General features: G+C 39.1%; 1 protein-coding gene across 2 annotated transcripts in view; it reads left to right on the top strand.

Annotated features, from left to right (window-relative positions):
* The window catches only part of tnrc6c1 (trinucleotide repeat containing adaptor 6C1), an 87,344-nt gene extending 68,975 nt beyond the window's left edge, over positions 1–18,369 (top strand). The window contains exons 14-22 of one of the 2 annotated variants that reach the window (XM_028819068.2): positions 6,401–6,484; positions 6,586–6,811; positions 6,969–7,148; positions 10,802–10,990; positions 11,162–11,311; positions 11,916–12,131; positions 12,322–12,392; positions 12,750–12,889; positions 14,289–18,369. In XM_028819068.2, the coding sequence (XP_028674901.2) occupies positions 6,401–6,484; positions 6,586–6,811; positions 6,969–7,148; positions 10,802–10,990; positions 11,162–11,311; positions 11,916–12,131; positions 12,322–12,392; positions 12,750–12,889; positions 14,289–14,634 (1,602 nt within the window). In that variant the 3' untranslated portion in view covers positions 14,635–18,369. The remainder of the gene's footprint in view (positions 1–6,400; positions 6,485–6,585; positions 6,812–6,968; positions 7,149–10,801; positions 10,991–11,161; positions 11,312–11,915; positions 12,132–12,321; positions 12,393–12,749; positions 12,890–14,288) is intronic. The other variant, XM_028819069.2, reaches the window with a different exon arrangement.
* The last annotated feature ends 2,763 nt before the right edge of the window (positions 18,370–21,132 follow it).

The following is a 21,132-nucleotide window of genomic DNA, read 5'->3' as shown; positions in this document are numbered from 1 at the left end:
GTTCCACAACTTCACTAGCTCAGTACATGAACATCTGAAGAGGAACCATAGCACAGGACCGTCCAACTATACCGTAAATAACACACTTATACTTATTTAGCTGTTCAACAACACTTGGTTGAAGCATTGGGATGAAAATTAAATCAACAATATCTCTTAGGACAGAGTGTCAGTCACCATTATTTCTCATACGTGCACTGAAGTAAAATAATGTTTCAGTACATAGACTAGCTAAATATGATAGACTAGTTTTAATACAGTGAAGTAAGTATTGCGTTAGTTTACTCATTATTTTAGAAAGTAATCTGACTGTTATAAAATGAATAAACTTGACACACTTAAAAAGGTTTGGGGCAGCCACCCGTATATTATTCCTGGCTGCAAAAGAGTCTTTTTAAATACAGAGATGTTCTCTATACCGAGTCCAAAACAGAACTGTTGATGGTTTGTCAAGATGGTGGTTTTAAGGGATAGGACAGGAAGTGATGTAAGGGAACCGGAAGTGATGTTCTTCATTAGTCAGAGTAGGTGCCGGAGGTGATAATCTTGTAGGCGCCAGAACCGGAAGTGATGTCTTCTGTTCTAAATCAGACAGGTTTTCCTGCGGCTGGTCTCCAGAGATAACAGGAGAAAGTTTAGTGCACCCTGCCACCCCCTGGCCTGGCATGGAATTACCTTTGCTTGGTCCATACAACGTCTTCCTAGTCGCACGTGTGTGACACTGTGCAGTTTGTGAAATGTACTTGCTAGCTTTATTTTAAGCAGAGTTGTATTTTTACTTTTTGCCAGATGTAGCCGCGTTTGTCCAAAATTACCAAAGTTCTGCAGCTTTTAGCATGCTTCATAGGACAGATCAGGGTATGATGTGTTTTCAGATAATTCCACAATCCGAATATCCATCCATCCATTTTCCAACCCGCTGAATCCGAACACAGGGTCACGGAGGTCTGCTGGAGCCAATCCCAGCCAATATCTTCATTTTAAAACTTTTAGTAAAATTCAAAGCAAAATGTTTAACACAAAAATAGAGGAAAAATTGATATTACAAGGAAAAGAAAATTTTTTGTTTAAAGAAAGTTCTGTTTAAGGCTTGCTTGTTTCATTTCTCTCTGGTCATACAGTCATAGTTTCAAATGTTCATATCAAAACGGTTCAAAAACTCTATGCCAATAGTCTGTTTGCAAACCAACCTAACACTCCATGTTTCTAGAAGTTTGACTGTTTCCTAGCTGGCTTAATTAACACTCTGTTATAATACATGTATAGCAAAGAAAGTTCTGTTTCATGTTAACTTACAGGAGGTAAAAGACTTTACCATAATCTAGGTAACTATGTGAAACTGATATTCTATTGAAATTAAGCAGACAATTATGTGAATTTAACATTAACTTTCAAAGATTGGCTTTTACACCATATATTTATGGCAGTACTAGCAACTCTTTAACTGTCATCTTATGGATCCGAAAGAAAAACTTACTTGTCATTGGCTATCAAAATTAAGCAGCAGTAACATCCATTCTTTTTACTTGATTGCACACTATGCACAAGCTTAACCTCTTCCACACTAGCTGTCACCAGACAGCTTTAGCATGCATGTGCACAATGTTACACATACAGCAGGAGGCAGGAATGTATATCTGTTTTAAGGAATTGCAGGGGTTATGTTACTCATTACTTGAAAAAGTAATTTCACTATGCAGTGCACATTACTTTTAACACATTAGTCCCACTATTTATTATACCAGCCGACGCCCGCCATAGCGGTGTAAGAATAGGAACGGAAAACGGTGAGAAAGGAATTCAGAAATCAAGAAGAAATAAATACTTCTTGAAAGATGCAGTGTGAATGTAGAATTTCCGGCCAAGCAGGATTACACATGAAAGTGATAAATAAATCAGGCTTTCCGAATTTATGTACTATGGCCATGGCATCCTGATAGTTTTGTTGCATGTATCTTGGACTTCCTGGAAATGTGGACGGTAATATGATCATTTTACCTACATGAACGTTGTTATTTTCAGCGTTTGCTTGCAGTGCATCTGATAGTTCGACACGCAGATCTTGTTGATGTAATCTGAGACAGTTGAGACGTGCACCCTCTGTTTTAACATACGCATCTACGACGTACAGTTGGAATAGTTTGCCGCTGAAGTGCAAAATATTAAATGTATTCCTCATTGCTAATCTGTACGAGTAAAATTGGCATTGAGTAAGCCTTATTCGCTTGGCGGTTCTTTTATCGGGAACATGTTGTAAATCTTTGTGCCAGCCAATGTCTCCGTATAGGAATAAAAGCGAGTAAACCATAGGATCGCAATTTATATTGAGCATGGAAATCTGTTTACAGCAGTTGCCTGTGGGATAGATGCAAATGTCCCTTTCGGCAGGCGTCTCTTTCGCCATCTTCTCCGACGAAAATCACTGCAACATTGGTGTGACATGTCGGGGCATTGTATCGTCGTAAATCCTGGCTAGGGGTTTCTTTGAAAACCATTCGTACAGATGCAGTTGGATTGGACTGAGCGATTTCATGCATGTGTTTGTATGATTTAGCGAAGGGGTTCATGGTTCTGAGCATGGAATCTAGCTGGAGAAGTACATTTTCACTGCATGCTGAATTTGCTTTATTTTGTAAGCGTACTTTAGTAGCTTGCGCTGTGTCAAAAACATACAACTGTCCATATCCTGAAGAGGTAGAAGTGTTAGCGTATAGTGGAGAGATTTGGTGATAAATTTGCCTGTGTATTTTTAAACAGTATGGTCCTTGGCCAGGAGGTTGAGTTATCTGTGCACCCATGGAAGCAAACACTAGAGAAGAGTTGTATTCTCGAATGTGTTCATGATAATTTTTAGCTTCTGATGTTTGCTGTGTAAGAAGCTGTTGCAAAGACACAGGTGGCTCCCGCAAGAGTGGTAAAGCTACTTTACCGTTGTGACAGCACCTCGAGTACTTATGGGATGTATTACGCTCAGCAGTCCAGTATAGTGCATGACATGGAAGAGGACGAATAGGAGTCGAGAAATGCCGTGTCGGCTGCGTGTGGGTGGGACCGGTTTTGAAGTGGAAGCAGGATGAACCAGAAGAGAAATATATATAAGAGATCAACAAGCTTATGTTTTCCAGAACTGATTTCATTTTAATTTTTCACTTTCAACTTTTCTATAGGTGAAGGCTTTTTTCATGATATTTTGGGTAAAAAATTTAGGGTTGATTTATCTGCGGGGTGGGCTTATACACCATTAATAAAATAAACATAATGACACCTTCAAAGCAAAAGAAGCCTGTGAAAAGATGCTTAAGTGATTCACTATCCTAAAGCAACTTTAACAGTTCCTCCTCCATTTGTTTATGTAATTATCAACTAGTATTGTATGCAAATCATAATCACTGTATCACTGCAAATGACCTGTTAGAAGGGTTTAGCTCACACAAGAATAAGTTCACACTACAGTTGTTCACATGATCCTACAATTAACCTGCATGCAAAATTCATTAATACTTCTGTATTACAAAAGTCAACATCTGACCTGTACATAATATCACTTGGGCAAGCCAGAAATGTTTTGGAGAAAAAAAGTTGTGGACTGGTGAAACAAAAGTTTTAGCCATATCCTTCAGTGGTGCTCGAGAAGTAAAACAGCATGGAGGTGGATTATTTATATCCTAAGATTGTTTGGCAGTATAAAATATACATACATCCTAGAAGATAACGTCTCAAGCTACAGTAGATATTTCATAATTTAAAATATGCAGTACCCCAAAATTAAACGTGATATAACAGGAAAAGTTTAAGATTTTAGAATGGGTATCACAGACCTCACTCTATGTAGTATTGAAGTTTAGTAGAAATAAAAAGAAAATTTAAGAATTTATTTAAACTAGAATTGTCTTTCAAGAAGAATGATGAGAATTTTTTTTTTTTTAGAAAACTGTGTTTTACCATGATGGTGTGCATTAGTGGAGAAATTAATTCCACATCTTCTCCACACCCTCCCTCACATGTTATATGACTTTTTTCATTCTGTCCATTACAAAACAAGAAAGTAAATTCGTGTAAAAGTAAATTTCAATTCATGTGCATGGATCAAGCTACTGTATACCAATCCAGAAGCTTCAGTTTGTATTAACAACATTTGTTCAGACTACTTTAAGCTAGAACGTGGTACCAGACAAGGATGCCCCTTGTCACCACTGCTATTTGCAATCGCCATTGAACCACTGGCGGTTCACTGTCGAAATGCTGATCAGATAAATGGGATTATCAGAGAAGGATTGGAGCAGAAAATTTCTCTATATGCAGATGATATGGTACTGTATATATCAGACCTTCAAAATTCTGTGCCTGCAGTCTTAACAGCACTTACAGAATTTCAAACAATCTCTGGTCTCAGAATTAATCTGAATAAAAGTGTAACTCTTTCCAGTGAATTCTCAAGCATATAATAGATTAGACACCCTACCTTTTATCATTGCAGATCAGTTTAAATACCTAGGGATAAACATCACAAGTACACACAAAGCTCTTTATCAAAAAAATTTCACCGTATGTATGGAAAAGATTAAGCAAGACTTGCATAGATGGTCAACCCTTCATCTCACTCTAGCTGGAAGAATTAACATTGCTAAGATGAATATTCTTCCTAAGCTTTTTTTATTTCAAAACATTCCAATATACATCAAAAAATCATTTTTTAAGCAATTAGATTCAACAATAACCTCATTTATTTGGAACTCAAAACATCCACGTAAAGAGCGACTCTACAAAGACCTAAGGCAGAAGGTGGCATGGCTCTACCTAACTTTCAGTTTTATTACTGGGTAGCAAACATACAAGCTATAAAAACCTGGACACAAATAGAAGAACGTACACAGGCCTGGTCCACAATAGAAGTAAATCCTGCAGTACTTCTTTATATTCCCTGCTTTGTGCCCCAATAAATGCAAGGTATCGGCAATATACTAATAACCCAATTGTGCTTCAATCATTCAGAATATGGAACCAATGTAGAAAGCATTTTAAGATGGAGAAGCTTTTATCTGTGGCACCTCTGCAAGAGAACCACCTCTTTCAACCCTCGCAAACATATGCAGTTTTTAATATCTGGAAAAAATTTGGGATTAAAATGCTCAGAGATCTTTATATAGACAATATCTTTGCATCCTATGAACGATTACATTCCAAATTTAACTTTCCAGCTGTACATTTCTTTCACTATCTTCAAATTAGGAACTTTGTTAAACAGAACCTGCCCAATTTTCCTCATCTTGCACTCTCGTCCATGTTGGAAAAAATATTGCTCAATTTCAAGGACTTAGACACCATCTCTACAATATATAAAAATATTTTAAAGTCCCTCCCTCTCAAAGATCCACGAGGACAATGGGAAAAAGATCTCTTAATCAATATATCAGAAAGGGAGTGGAAAGTAGCAATGCAGAGACTTCACTCGAGCTCCATATGCACAAAGCATACAATTATTCAACTGAAAGTTATATATCGAGCACATCTGTCTCGCCTAAACTGTCCAAAATGTTTCCAGGGAAAGATCCAACCTGCGAACGCTTCAAATCAAGTCCCAGCCTCACTGGGTCACATGTTTTGGGCCTGCGCCAAATTAACATCATTTTGGACCAAAATTTTTAAGTGCCTTTCAGACAGCCTTGGTGTCACAATTCCTCCTAACCCACTAACAGATGTGTTTGGTGTTCTTCCAGATGGGTTTAAAGTGAAGAAGGGCAAACAAACTGTGATTGCATTCACTACACTATTGGCACGCAGACTTATTTTGCTAAACTGGAAGAATCCTAACTCTCCTCTTTTAAGTTAGTGAGAAACTGATGTTTTATACTATTTGAAATTGGAAAAAATCAAATATTCAGTTAATATTAAAAAGTCAAGAATGTAGAAATTAATTTCACCTTGTTTTAAATGGAAAATCAACCACATTAGAGCCCTACCCTTTCTTTTTTCTTTTTCAGATTCCTAGCTCCATCTGATTTATATTGAGGAAATTGGTCAGAATAGAGGGGCAGGTTACTTATTCCAGCAGCTGTAGTTAAGGGTGCCCAATTCATTTGTCTTGCATAATAAAAAAATTGCCAGATTAGTTTTTGATTCTAATTAAAGGTAGCGTAGTGTCAAGTTGGCTCAGAAATGATGGATTAGTAGCAGATACTTTTTATTGTGATTAATAAGGGTATATGTTCAATCCTTACTACTAGCTAGCTGTGTTGCTCTTGTCAAGGTACCGTACCTTCCACTGTTCCAGTTATAAAATTATCAGAGTATCTCAACAGTAACGATCATTAGTGAAGTACATTCGCATCTTTTTGGTTGAATATATTTGAACCTCCCTAAAAATGGTCTGTTGGTGTTATAAACTTTTTCTTTTCCTCAGACATACCAGCGTTTACAAATCCAGCAACAGATGTTACAAGCTCAGCGAAATGTTTCTGGTCCCATGAGACAGCAAGAGCAGCAAGTGTGTATTCCTACTCCTATCATGTTTCTAATAATATTTAACAGTAATATGTACAAATTGATGGGTCTTATATTTTGTCTTGCCTCTTTTGCAACATACAGGTTGCACGTACAATCAATAACATGCAGCAGCAAATCCAACAGCATCAGCGCCAGCTAGCCCAGGCCCTCCTCCTGAAGCAGCAGCCTTCACATCCCAGTCTGCATAGTAGTGTAGGCAAATCCGCACTGGAAAGCTTTCAAGTCCATCCTCAAGCTGCAGGTCTTTCAGACCTGCAGACCAAAGAGCATCAAACATCCACCAACTCTTATCCCCCTTACCCTATCTGTAAGTATCTAAACTTAATGATTTTAGTGGATGTTTTATGTAATTTCTATAATTTGCAGTTTTATCTTTTTTTTCCCTACTCTCGTAATACAATAAACCTAACAGTAAATAAGATGTCTTATATAACCTGTCTTGCACTTTGAAAATTCCCCTGCAGCTGGACTGAATCCTACCATGAATGTAAATAATTTGGATATGGGAGGTGGATTATCTATGAAGGACTCTCAATCCCAGTCCCGCCTCCCACAGTGGACACATCCCAACTCTGTTGACAACCTCCCAGGCACATCATCTGCACTGGAACAGAACCTCAGCAAGCATGGTATGCTGCCAATTTGTGAGTGTCTAATGACCTAGTATTTTCTGCAATCTTTATGTGTATCTCTGATTTTGTTTTGCTTGGAAGTTGCACATATCTGGTTGTGTCAGTGACAGATTTGTTCTGAGTAGTGTCTTAGTGAACTTTGGGTGCTCCAGTGTGTCTTGCACGATCCTGTGTGCTGAACCTCTCAACTTACATGTTTGTCTGAAGTGTAATTACAAGTTTCAGCAGTCTTACCTGTCTCCTTATAACTTGCATGCATGTCCTTTTTTTGTTGTGTGAGCCTTCTTTTCTTCCATATGGTCTTTGTAATGCATTTTTCTCATAATGTTGTCAGTTGTTCACCTGTGTGTCTCAGCAGAACTCTTATCATGTGCATAGCCATATTGCTGACATATGGGCATGATTTATATAAACAGAGACTGAAATTCCACAAAAATGATAGCACATGGGACTATATATTCGTCTTGATTTTCTCCTACTTAACGTATTTTTGTTAGCAAATTTGACTACGCAGTTGAGCTCATAAACGTGAGCATTGACAAACTACTAACCTATTTGCTTCTGTTTAAAAAATATATTATTTTCCTTTTTTTAAGTGTCTTAGTTTTGTTCAGAATTGACATATGCTTGTACCAGCAATTTAATTCTGCATGCAACAACAATTTTGGATTAATGTTTTCTGTATACGGAGGCTAAATGTTTTCACACCTCAGACACTTCTGCTTTGAGTGCTCATTCAGCTGTCAGTGTGAAGAAACACTAAAAGTTTAATTTTCCTCATTGCATTAAAAGTCACATTTTTATTAAAGTAAAAATGTAAAGAAAATGTGATGTCATAATTTCTAGCTGAAAGAATTGTGTGATGTGCTTAGGGTGTATTTCTCTGAATGCTGTTTTGTTAGTTTGCCTCTGACTGCAGAATTATAACTGGCTCCAATGGAGCTAAGGATCCCAATTTGGCAATTTCACACTCTCTTGAGAGTCCTTGTACTGAATTAATAGTTTCATCCGTTCATTTATTACAGCACTTGCCAACAGTGCTGTATCCCTATATCTCTGCCAAGTTTCCCCAAATAGGATGTACATGATGTGCCACATGAACCATCCACGTTAACTGGCATTATTTTTTTTTTTTCCCATTAGCAGGTTTTCACATGTTCTCGTATTACAAAAAACATCAGTATTTTATTATTCTATCATCATCATAAACCTTTTTGTTACAGATTTCCTAGTGGGGGGGGGGGGGGGGGGGTCATAGTAGAAACACACTGACCTGGGCTGGATTGACATCCCAGTCCTCAGAAACCTCCTCCAAACATACTTTGGGGATGTCACTGGGGAGAAAGAGAATTCCTCCATCATGCCCTCAATCTCCCACTAGGTCGTCGCCTAGAGTACTGTAGTTTGTACACCTACAGAAAGGAGCATTCAAACTACATGCTCAAACCACTTGAAAAGGCTCCTCTCAAACTGAGGAAGCGGCTGTACTGCTCTGAGATCCTCTCATTGACAGGGTAAGGAGCTTGGTAATATGAAAGTGAACCCAAAATGCCCCACACAAGCACCTCATTTCATCTGATGTTATATTCACAGTCTCATTCTTGTGGCCATTAACCCAGTATCCTGACCATAGGTGGTGCTGAAGATAATCTGTAAAACTGACAGTAAAATGTTTTTAAAACTTGTGCCACTGCATCTATTTCGGTCAGCCGTATAATCATCACTGCCTTTATTAAGGAATAAGACTCTGAGGTGCTTTCACTTTTCCAAGTTCACAAAGCATATTTAGACAAGATTGGCAAACATTCATGAGTTCTTGTTGAACTGTGTTGTTAATAGTAATAACATGGAACATAGATTAAATTGATCTGTGTCTATAGTGCATTTCTATAAGCATATTTAAATTACTGCGGTGGGTTGGCACCCTGCCCGGGATTGGTTCCCTGCCTTGTGCCCTGTGTTGGCTGAGATTGGCTCCAGCAGACCCCCGTGACCCTGTGTTCGGATTCAGCGGGTTGGTAAATGGATGGATGGATATTTAAATTAAGTAAAGAAAATCTGTTATAAAAACATTTCAGATCATTCATTTACATGCAAAACCTGGAGAGCTCCCTGTGAGCCTAAACTGGGTGGATGTAATTTAACACCACCACATGTAGGTGTGAATTTCCCATTGGGATTAATAAAGTATCTATCTATCTATCTATCTATCTATCTATCTATCTATCTATCTATCTATCTATCTATCTATCTATCTATCTATCTATCTATCTATCTATCTATCTATCTATCTATCTATCTATCTATCTATCTATCTATCTATCTATCTATCTATCTATCTATCTATCTATCTACAAATGATTTAATACATTTATCCAACTGTAAAGCAATATCTTTAGTTATGACAAGAATTTGTTCAGTGACTCCACACTGCCTATGTTTAAACATCAATGCTAATAACCTGATTGAAACTAAATGTATATGTGTGATGTCAGCTTAGTTGGTAGCATTGATTGAATGCTACATGTATGCTTACTCTGTCACTGCAACTATACCAGCCACAAACAAGGAATATCTTTGTGAAATGAGGACGTTATTAAAGAGTAGTGTGCCTAAACATCCTAGTTTTAGTGCGATAGTGACAGTCATGCATATAAAATTTTCACTAAAATGTGTAATCTTTGGGGCAGATTTGCTCCTTAACTTTTTTAAGCAGTAGGGTTATTTCCAGCAGTAGTCTTAACTCCACCCTCTATAATTGTGGTGGTACCCCTGTTCTTGGCAGCCTCTTTTGTCAGTTAATAAATGTGATGGCTGCAGTTAAAGATCTGTGAAATGAATGTTGCCCGTCTGTATTGGTTTCATACAATTTTTTGCCCTTTTAATATTACTCTGTCAGACTAGGACCATAAATTGCTGATCTCTGAAACTTAGAAATGAGCCAATAAGTGCTCTTTTTTTATTTGTCATGCTGATTCCTTGGTTAGTGCTAAAGGTACTGTACAGTAGTATCTGAATACCTCAAGGGATCTCCAACTGAACATCTTTAATCTTGAAAGTGCATAAACTCCCCTCCCATTTGTGAATTAATTTCTGTCCAACTCATCAATTTTTGACTTTTATCATAGGAGGAACAGTTTAATTAAACTGAAGTCTTTTAACTTAAACTTAAAACGGGGTGTTTGGGTTGGGTTATGTATGACAACTCTCTGATTATATCTGTAACAAGTGGAGTAACCTCTATAAACTAAACTGTTTGTCATGCGAACATTTTTGAAGTGCTGTTTCTTGTTTTCCCAAGGAGTATTAAATTAATTATACCTGTACAGAGAAAGCAAGCATTGCAAAACTTAATGAAGATAGCATTCTCAATATTAATAGGGAACCACTCTCCAACTTAGTCATCTTCCACAATTAGGCACAGTGGAAAGAAAATGTGACTTCACAATCAAGTTACTGGTGGTTTTGTTTTTTAAGTTGCTAGAAAGCCTATTGCATCTAGAAAATGTCTGAAATCATAAACTGAAAATGCATTGCATGCATGCTTTTTGTTCAATGTTTTGCACATGTTACAACTTGAATGTTTGTTAGAATTTTAATAGACTACTAATCTGTCTTGATTGTGATCAATATTACTTCTTTATTCTGTACATGCCTCTTTTCAGGTGCCATCCCTGTTGGTCCTAGTGTGGGTGCCTCAGGGAAGCCCCCCATTGATGACTCCTACAGTCCTTACAATCTTATTACAAACAGTGAGTCTACAGCAAGTCCACTAGTGGCCCCAGACAGCTGGACACAAGCTAAATCTGCCAATGAGAAAATATCTAATGGCACAAATGTCAACTGGCCTCCAGGTTGGTAGTGTAGCATAAAGTTATGTTAAATGTGTGAGAAACCTCTTATGGAGTCTACACTTACAAACTACTGAAAACAGTGTCCAAGTACATTTTGATGTTTCTTCCTAAATCATTGACCCTTTGATACAACCTCTGGGTATTCAGCATGTTGCTCTATTTGTCTTATAGAGTTTTGTCCTGGAGTTCCTTGGAAAGGACTGCAAAATATTGACCCTGAAACTGACCCTAATGTAACCCCAGGAAGTGTTCCCAGTGGTCCTACCATCAATACCAACATCCAGGATGTTAATCGTTATCTGTTAAGGGACAGGAATGCAGGTCAGTTGGCAACCAAAAAAGGGCCCTCATACTTTTGATTCCAGTTTCTTAGCCTGGTAGATTTGTTCAACATATTCATGGCTGATATTTTCAAACATTTTCTAACATTTATACATGTCATGGGTGATATTTTAAACTTGTGCTAACAAACTATCTCCAAATCAGTAGTATTAACACTCTTTTTATTATGTGCTGCACATCCCGAAAGACCAGAAATGTGATAATAGGACAGAGTCTTGTGACTTGGTTTTAATTTTCTTGATAGTTGCACAATGTGTGAAAGCTTTATTTTGTCTTTTTACCCAACAGCATGCAGTATTTCACTTTTGGACAAATATTGCTCCTTTACCATTATACTTCACTTCCTTGTTTGCTACGTGTCTGTTTATATCAAGATGATGACTTAGTTTTCTTTTACTTCATCACAGCATTTTTATGTCTTTTTTTTAAATAATTTTTTGTACGGTAGTCGTTCAGTTCATCAGTCTTTGCTGTCTTTCTGAGAAGAATAGAACGTAAAGAAAATTAAAATAAGTGGCCTTTATTTTTTGCAATCGTCTGACTTTACCATTTGTTTCCTGTTGTGCCCGTTCCTTTCTGACAGGTAAACTTTCAGACATGAAGTCTACCTGGTCTCCTGGTTCCATTTCTCACTCCCAGGCCTCTTTATCCCACGAGCTATGGAAAGTGCCACAAGGCCCCCGTAACACTACTGCTCCAACACGGCCTCCACCTGGACTTACCAATGCAAAGCCATCGTCCACATGGGGGGGCAACTCATTGGGACTGGCACCTGGATGGAACAGCTCCTACTCCTCTAGTAATGACTTCTTCTTTTAGTTATCCATATTGGGCTAGTATAATCATTACCTTACACTATACAACACTCTACCTAATTAAAAGAAAAAAACAAAAAAAATGTAATCTACCCTGTACAAGAAGAACAGTATCTTTGAGAAACATATACCTTGCACTGGGGCCCACTTTCTGAACCCTTTTATCTTTTACAGCAACCACATGGAGTACAGACAGTTCAGGAAGAGCAAGCAGCTGGTTGGTTCTGAGGAACCTAACACCTCAGGTAAGCTGTTTAACATCTCTTTGGTCAGAGTTTCATGGAAGAACATTTGTATGTGACAAGCCAGTAGCAGTATGGTATGAGTGACACAGAGTTTATCATCTTTGGAAATATTTGTCCCTGAGGCACTTTTCATAGAACTAATGATTTTTAATTTGTAGCTGTTACATACTAAGGTGTATAGCTTTTCTTAATATTGCATTACATTACAAGAGCATGAGTTCATGATTAACAATTATCAATATCTTGAGATGGGATTAGTATGCCATCAAGATTTCTCCTTTATGTCTGTTTGGTTTGTTTCCAGATTTCTTTTGTTTGTGTTTCTTCTAAAGATGTTCCATTATGTTATTAATTTAGATTGATGGCTCAACCCTTAGAACTTTGTGTATGCAACATGGGCCGCTGATTACATTCCATCTCAACCTGACTCAAGGCAATGCCGTAGTGCGCTATAGTTCCAAGGAGGAGGCTGCCAAGGCCCAAAAGTCTTTACACATGTATGTATCTACTACAGCTTGATGGGTAATGGTTTATTCTGTGAAGGTGATCAGTATGTAATTGTATGTAACTGATGTTTGAACAGGCAGGATCTAAATCAGGATTAATCTTGTGATAAACATTAGATTATTACAACTCAAAGTTTAATTCTGATTGGAAAAAATGCTGTACCAATGATATAGTGTATTCATGGGATCTTAACTAACTAGAAAGCAGAATGTTTGGATGTTTAATTTACTTGTAGTGGTTTGGTAATAACTGTAAGATAAACATTACATTTGGAGATGGTACAGGGTGAATGTGGTGAAGGATACACCGATTAGCCACAACATTAAAGCCACTGACAGGTGAAGTGACTATCTCATTGTAATGGCACTTGTTAGAGGGTTAGGATATATATTTGGCAGATGATGTGTGGGAAGCAGGAAAAGGGCCTAATTGTGATGCTCGGCCAACTCTGTCAGAGCATCTACAAAATTGCATGTCTTGTGGGGTGTTCCCAGTATGTAGTAGTTACTACCTACCTAAAGTGGTCCAAGGAAGGACAACTGGTGAACCAGCGTCCGGTTCATGAATGCCCAGAGCTCATTGATGCACATGGGGAGCAAAGGCTAGCCCATCTGGTCTGATCCCACAGAAGAGCTACTGTACCTCAGTTTGCTGAAAAACAATGCTGGCCATGAGAAACATTTCAGAACATGCTGACGCCTGTCCACTGCCAAAAGTGCCTACAGAGGGATGTGAGCATCAGAACTAGACCATGGCCTGGTATGGCATGTGTACGGCCAGGTGCTTGTGTGTCATATACCTGTGGAAGGGATGGCAGAAGAATGCACAATGGCAAGGAGGGCAAGTTGGTGGAGGCGGTTTGCTCTGGGCAATATTCTGTTGGGACAACCTTGGGTCCTGGCATTCATGAGGATGTTACTTTGACACACACACAAGCTTGTTTCCATATACAGCCCTTCATGGCAGTTGTAGTCCTTGGTGTCAGTGGCCTTTTTCAGCTGGATAATGCAACACTGTAAAATTTTGTTCAGGAATGATTTGAGCAACAAGGTATTGACTTGGCCTCCAAAGTCCCCAGATCTCAATCCAATCAAGCATCTGTGGGATGTGCTAGAAAATAAGTACAATCCATGGAAGCCCCATCTCACAACTCAACAGGACTTAAAGGATCTGCTGCTAACTTCTTGATGTCAGATCCCACAGGACACCTTCAGAGGTCTTGTGGAGTCCGTGCCTCGACGGGACGGAGCTGTTTTGGCAGCATTAGGGGAATCTACACATCATTAGCCAAGTGGTTTTAAAGTTGTGGCTGATAGGTGTATATGTTTATCTTAATCTAATTAACATTTCAGTTTCTCCGGTAATTCCTTATTTTTGAACTTTGACCAGGTGTGTGCTGGGTAACACTACCATTCTTGCTGAATTTGCTGGAGAGGAAGACGTGAACCGCTTCTTTGCACAAGGTCAATCCCTGACCCCCACTACAAACTGGCAGGCCAATGTGACCACCAATCAGGCACGACTGGGGACAGCAGGGGCTTCACATGGTATAGCTCACTGGAACAGCGCGGCACTGGGAAGTAGCAAGGCCAGCAGTGAACTGCTCTGGGGAGGAGTCCCTCAGTACTCCAGCCTCTGGGGACCCCCCGGTGGGGAAGACACCAGAGTCATTGGGAGTCCCACTCAAATCAACACGCTTCTTCCAGGAGACCTGCTGAGCGGAGAGTCCATGTAGAAGTAGTAAAAATTAGTGATAATCACCGATATGAAGAGTCTCCCTGATTAACTTGCAGGCTGCTCACCTCTCATGGATTGGAAGTTGAAGGGGAGGAAATAACAAGGAAGGATACAGTGACCTTTTTTTGTATGACTTTTATGTGTGAATCATATTTTCAGGAGAACTGATGAAACAAGCTGCCATTTGAAACGGATGTATGAGCCAAGTGGATAGGCTCTGCCTCCTTCTCAGCATTACCCAGTAGGAACAGTTCAACTACTACTTCAGCACTAATAATAGCCTTAACTGCTGTCCAGACCAGGGCCTCTTCTTTCTGTTCCACCATAATGACATTTATTGGTTAAATTGCACAGTCACACTTTCTGAGCCAGCATGTTGTTAAGTGATGCTGTCTGCTCTACACAGGCAGAAAAATCCGTGTGATTTAGGTATAGAGGAGTGTTATCTTAGGGCAATTATAATAAGCTAAATGAGTATCATTCAAAAAAGGTGAGGTGCTGTGTGCCTGTGAGTGCCGATGGCCTCCAATTCACACCTGCTGGCTAGATGGTGGGCACTGGTGGTTGTTCTCCTGTGTTGGACTAGTCCCTACTGTTCCCTTCATGAGCAAAAGATTCCTTTGGATCACTGTCTTTGGACATTAGTCATAGCAAGCTCCCAGGAAGCAATGCTGCATCTCTACACTGTGTCCAGTTTTCCTTTACTGGGGAAGTGCAAGGTCAAGCATACTGATAAAGATTCCCTCTGTGAGGTTTGGTTTCCACAGCACATGAAATCAAATGTTTATCTTGGGAATGTTTTGCTTCTCTGAGGGCAGAAGACTTTTTTCTTTTTTTTCTTTTTTATTTTTTGCCCTTCTAACGCTGAGCTCTTGTACCATTGTAGTCAGGCCTGTTGGATGAGTCCAGTCTGGGGCAGATTAGGTGTGTGGGTTTGGATCGTAAAAATCACAATTGTTGAAAGAACCTTAGACAAGTAGAAAACATCCATTGCTGCTTTAGTTAATGTTAGATTTGGCAATTGAAACACTTCCAGGAAAAAAAAGCAGTGACAGACTCTCTGTTTCTATGCAAGGAGTGACTGCCCATAGCTCTGTTTAGGTGAGTTGGAGGGTGGTGAGCCAGTTTTGATGATGAGAATGTAGATCAGGATATCAAATAAAGAGCCAGATTTGCTGACTATAAGAGCTCATCTTGGGAGGCTTAGTATGCTAGCTTCCTTTTCAGTTCATCTGTCACCTTAATTTTGTGTTACAGAGGACCTAAAATGTGCAGCCAGGAAGCCAGCAGGAGAGGCAATGAGGGCACATGTAGTTGCACTGTATGCATGGAGTTTGTCTAGCAGTCCCCCTCTCTTAAAAGAGTTGTCTTTTGGGACTCCATGAGTGGGAGTTCTTCACTCATCTTGTCACTTTTCCCTGGTAGCCAGTATTGCGTCTGCAGTGATGTTTTTTATAGTAAACGCCAACTTTGCAGTAATGGAGCCCAGACTTTGTAGTTGGCACCTAATCAACTCAGTCTCAAACAGCATCGGTGTCACTTTATTGGGGACCCACCCTGTAAGTCACACTAGCCTGCCCGGTGCACTTGCTCCTACCTGGATTTGCACCAGGCTTGAGAGGCACGTAAGGGAAGAAGGGCCTGGGTTCCGTGTGTTCTTATTATCATCTAGCTCTCTGATCCCAGTCATTTCCTTTAAAAGCAAACATATCAAAACAAAACAAAATAGAAATACTTGAATTTGAAAGAAGCGCCAATAATGTAATGTGAACACTTTTTGTAGTTAATTTGTCGTGGTTAAACACTTCTGAGCTTCTGACAGACCGGTTCAGAATTGGAGGGAAAATTTTAAAGGCATAAAATGAAATCAGTTGTACATGAACATTGCACAAACGTGAGTGTGTATGTGTGTGTGTGTGTGTGTATGTATGTGTGTGTAAACAATGGAGACGGCTGCCTGTTCAAAGACCTACAGTGTTTGCGTGAGTGTGTGCGTGCATTTGTGTGAGGTTGGCGTGCAGTAGGCACGCAGCTTGTTTTTATTTTTTCTTAGTGTGTTTTCTCTCTTGCTCTTTAGATGATATTGCTCTTAACTTTTGCTATTTTTGGCTTCAAGCACTTGCGCTGAGTGTCTGGCGTCCACTCAGCTCATCATTCAGATGATGTGAGCCACCTGCACCTCCAAGGGGCACTTTGGTGGTTCCTGTGTTAATGTTTACTCAAGGACTTTGATGGAACATTGATGGTGTGTTAATGAACCAGTAACATTTTATCTACCTTATAGTGGCTTTTATTGTGGAAAGATCCAAACGTGGATTATGAAGAGTATTGCACCATTTTATTTTCTGTTTCACTTAAAAAAAAAAAACAAAAACAAAAAAAAAAACAAAGCTAAAGAATTTTGGCCACAACTTCCTGACAGGAAACGAAGGTTGAAAATACAAGTCACTGCAGAAGGTGCCTAATGTGTCTGCTATCTTAAGGTTTTGTGTGTTTTGTTTTTTTTTCTTTTTCTTTTTTTTGTTGTGGCTTTTTTTTGGAGGGCCACCAATAGTTTACAGACGTTTTTAATTTTTGAATTTCAAGTTAAACAAAAAGGACAAAGACTCTTCCATTAAAAATGAAATGACCTTGTTTTAAGAATGAAGATAATGCTACTATAAGAACTCTGGGATTGAACAGTGTTGTGTGTGTTTTTTTTTTTTTGTTTGTTTTTTTTTTTTTAATTATTATTTCCGGACTCAAGCCTGTACGTTTTTAATGTTACGTCATTTTTCTTTATTTCAAAAAAAAAAAAAAAAAAAAAAAAAAAAATTAGCGATTTATCTTGCTCTCTATCTTGCACACAAGCGGTGGATTATATCTCAGGAAGGCCAGTGTTCCTGAGTGTCTAATTCACACCATTTTAATAGACATTTTTATGAAAAAGAAGAAAAATAATAAAACCCAACTGCAAGCACTGAAGGTTATGGATTTTAAAGGAAGAATATACCTTTGTTTCTAAATCCGTAGCAGTTACATATTTACCAAAAAATGGACTTGATATGAACTTACACAAATGAGGAGTGCTTTATAAATATATATATAAATCTATATATATTAAAATGCTTTACATTTTAAACTAAATGATCGATGCTTTTTTCCATTGTTTTAAAAGACAGGAAACTAACATACCCTTGTCGTATGTTCTCAGCTGTTGTATTTTCTTAAAGAGGTCCCTGCCTGCATAGATCAGGAATATTGTGCATTTACTGTTTCTTTCTTTCTCTTTCTTTCTTTCTTTTTTCTTTGTTTGTTTCTTCCTGTGTTTTGGGGAGGGGGATGCAAAGCTTGCATTGTGGATGAATGAAAAATCAAAGCCGTTTGTCCACACATCACAAGCTCAGCTGAACTATGCATCGTCCATGTGCCGGCGGCTTTGCTTCTGATGGCTCTCTTCTTTTTGTTCTTTTCATTTTTTTTTTCTTTCTTCCTGTTCCTCTTCCTCCATGTTGCTGTGCTGTCCTGCTTCTAGTCTACAAAAAAGAGAGGCTCCTCTTCTCTTCTGCCTTTTCTTTCAAAATTTTCAATTGTCTGTACTATGAAATTTGAGAAAGAAAACATGTTGAGAAATTTTAATGTTTTCTTGTCCCTTCTATGATGTGATTGTTAAAGAAATGCACCGAAAATCGGTTCTCATGAGCTGCCAAGCTTCTTTTAAAACTTCTAATAAACTGCAGTTTGCTGTAGGGAACTTTTTTGTTGGTCGGTTTGTTGCTGTACAAGTGAGAGGCAGAGACCTCTGGTGATCCTTGGAACTATTGTGGTAAATAAAATCAAATGGAAAAGATTCATTTTTCCCTTCTGCAGGCTGAGGAGCTGCCAGAACATTTGGGGATAATCAGGTTGCACCCACATATGTCATGGTCATCTTTTCCAGTGTCAAAGGTAATGGTATAAATTGGAGTGTGAGTGGATATGCAGCCCAATTGAATTGGTATTGAGAGAAAGCCAGCAAGAAAGACCAGTACAATGTAAACTCGATTGAGAGACATTTAGTGAGAGGATCAGTCTACTGAGACAATTAAAACTTATAATGTTAAACTGAGAAGGCTCAGTCTTTATTGGTGTTAAAGTGCCAGGCACTGCTTTAGATAGATACTTTATTAATCCCAATGGGAAATTCTCATTTAGTATGTGCAGAGGTGACCAGATTTGAAGGCACACTGAGGCAAAAGAAACTAGCGTAGTAAACAGATTAAAAGAGAAGGAACAGGACAGTTTAACGAGAGAGAGTTTAAATGGTTATTGCCGAGTAAACTGTGTTTTGACAGATTGAAGAGTTCACTCAGAGTTAACTGGAATTGACACAGAGGAGGCTGGTTAAGATTGTAAAAGATTTGAGGATTGTTATGAGTGCAGGTTGTTGAAGTGGTAGCTGGAAATGAACAGAGCTTGCTAGCCTGGCTTTTCAAATTCAATCAAGAGTTGAAAAGGAGACATCATCTCTTCATCACCAGATGCTTCTTATTATTAGTACTGAAGTACTTTTTCAAGTACAGGAAACTGGTCTCCGTAAGCCATCCTGCTAGTGTTAGCTACCAGTTGGATTGGCAGGTGCACCATGTGCTAGTGCTACCTCCTGTTTACGAGACTGTGGCTCGGTTTTCTTATATCTGGCCACCCAACTATGTTCAGTAAACATGCATATTGTGTACAGTAGGATCAGACTTAGCACTGATGTGAAATGCATGGCAATTTGAGACTTGTCGATAACGTTTCTTCATGGTGTGGCCAAGAAAATTAGATATGAAAGAAGTTAGAGACACAGAATCCATGTTTTATAAAGACACGAAACTTGTGTTATTTGTCTGTTTCTCATTGTTTTAATTTATTGACTTTCTTATTCTGGACAAGGCGTCTCAGGTCACAGAGAATCTGTCCCCTATCATGCTGTACTCGACTGCTTCTAATGCCCAGGGAGCGCTCATTGGATGTTGCCTGCCTGTTGTCAACAAGAAGGAGGTAAGTACCAGTGAATAAGAAAAGCCAAATCATGACTGTGTTTTTGAAAGGGCATTTCAGCATGTAACGTTGTGCTGCTGTTCTATGTAAAATTGGTGACATGCAGCATCAAGCTGGTAGTAGACCAGTCCACATGGTAAAAATAAGCAGACTGCTAGCCAGTTGTTCACCCTCTTTTAAGTCATAATGTTTGCATACACTTTTGTTTTCTCAGCATAGTGGTCAATCTCTGGGGGTAGCTCCTGGTGGTTTGTTTTGCGAGTTGCCACTGTAGACATTTCTTCATAAATTGGCATGGTTTCCGATGGTGGAGGCCTATGGCAGTGTTGGATCTGTAATAAGAAGACATGTTGTTGAAGTGATGTGACAATGTACTCCGTGGCACACTTACACGTTTGTCAGGAAGTCAAGTCGCTTCAGAGTCCAAGGGCTTCAATACATTGAGTGCTATTGTTGAAGCAACACTTTCAGACTGTGTTCGTCACTGTGAGATTCCCTTATTACTTACATGCCAGGAGAATAGAAGAATGCCAGCCAAGATGACAAGAAAGACCACAGCTCCACAAATGGTGAACAGCAGGGTAGAATATGACGCACATGCTTCCCACCGTGACTGCCCTGTGCACAGAGAGGTAAAGAACGAGAAGCATTACGCTGAGTGATGTGTAACTGCTGCGACCAACATCTAACAAGCCCCCAAACCAGTCCCCTCAGTCAACTGCACAGAGAATTATTCTTTCGTAGCACTTTAAGACTCGGTGCAAAAACGTTACCCCAAAGTCATCTTCTTGAGAGCCCAAATGGTGCTGGAGGATCAAATGTTGCCACCTTTGTGAACCTTTAGCTTAACCAAACACATCTTCAAGCTCTTCCCCCAGCTTACCGCTCACAATGAAGAAGACGTCTCTTGCTTCTGCCTGATCTCTGACAGCCTCCGCGTAGAGGAGTTCACAGCCGTACAAGCCAGTGTCATCCTTGAGCTGGCTCAGGAAGGTGATGTATGGCTGTCCACTGTGGACAGGTCTCTGGCTGTTTAGCTCGCTAGGCCGCGATTCTGGCCAGTTCCTCTGAAAGCTGATGCTTACTGGGGGCCTCTGAGTCCAATTTGTGACGCAGAATATGACAAGAGACTCCCCCCTGAGTTTCCGACCTAAAGACAAGTTCAAGATATTCGGTTAGTCTTGCTGGAAATACTAGTGATGACAAAGATTTATTTTAGTTTGTCATTTTAAAATTCATTTTTATTTCTGCTGTATTTTCACAGGTGATTAATTTATTTTCATTTGAGTTGTGTGAAGCTTTGGCCATTTCCATTTTAGTTATTATTGGTGACTTTTGAGTGCATCATTTCAGGTTAGTGTTTCTTTTAGCTTAAACAAGGGACATTTGATGACAAGTAAAAAAATAAAATGCATGCTGTGCCTCTGTAGTGCTATGATTACAAAACCCCACGTCTTTTGGCAGTCGGGATGGTGTTGAAAATGAAATTACA

The sequence above is a fragment of the Erpetoichthys calabaricus genome, chromosome 14 (assembly GCF_900747795.2).
Source record: "Erpetoichthys calabaricus chromosome 14, fErpCal1.3, whole genome shotgun sequence".
Taxonomy (NCBI): domain Eukaryota; kingdom Metazoa; phylum Chordata; class Cladistia; order Polypteriformes; family Polypteridae; genus Erpetoichthys; species Erpetoichthys calabaricus.
This window is presented reverse-complemented; position numbering and strand designations above follow the sequence as displayed.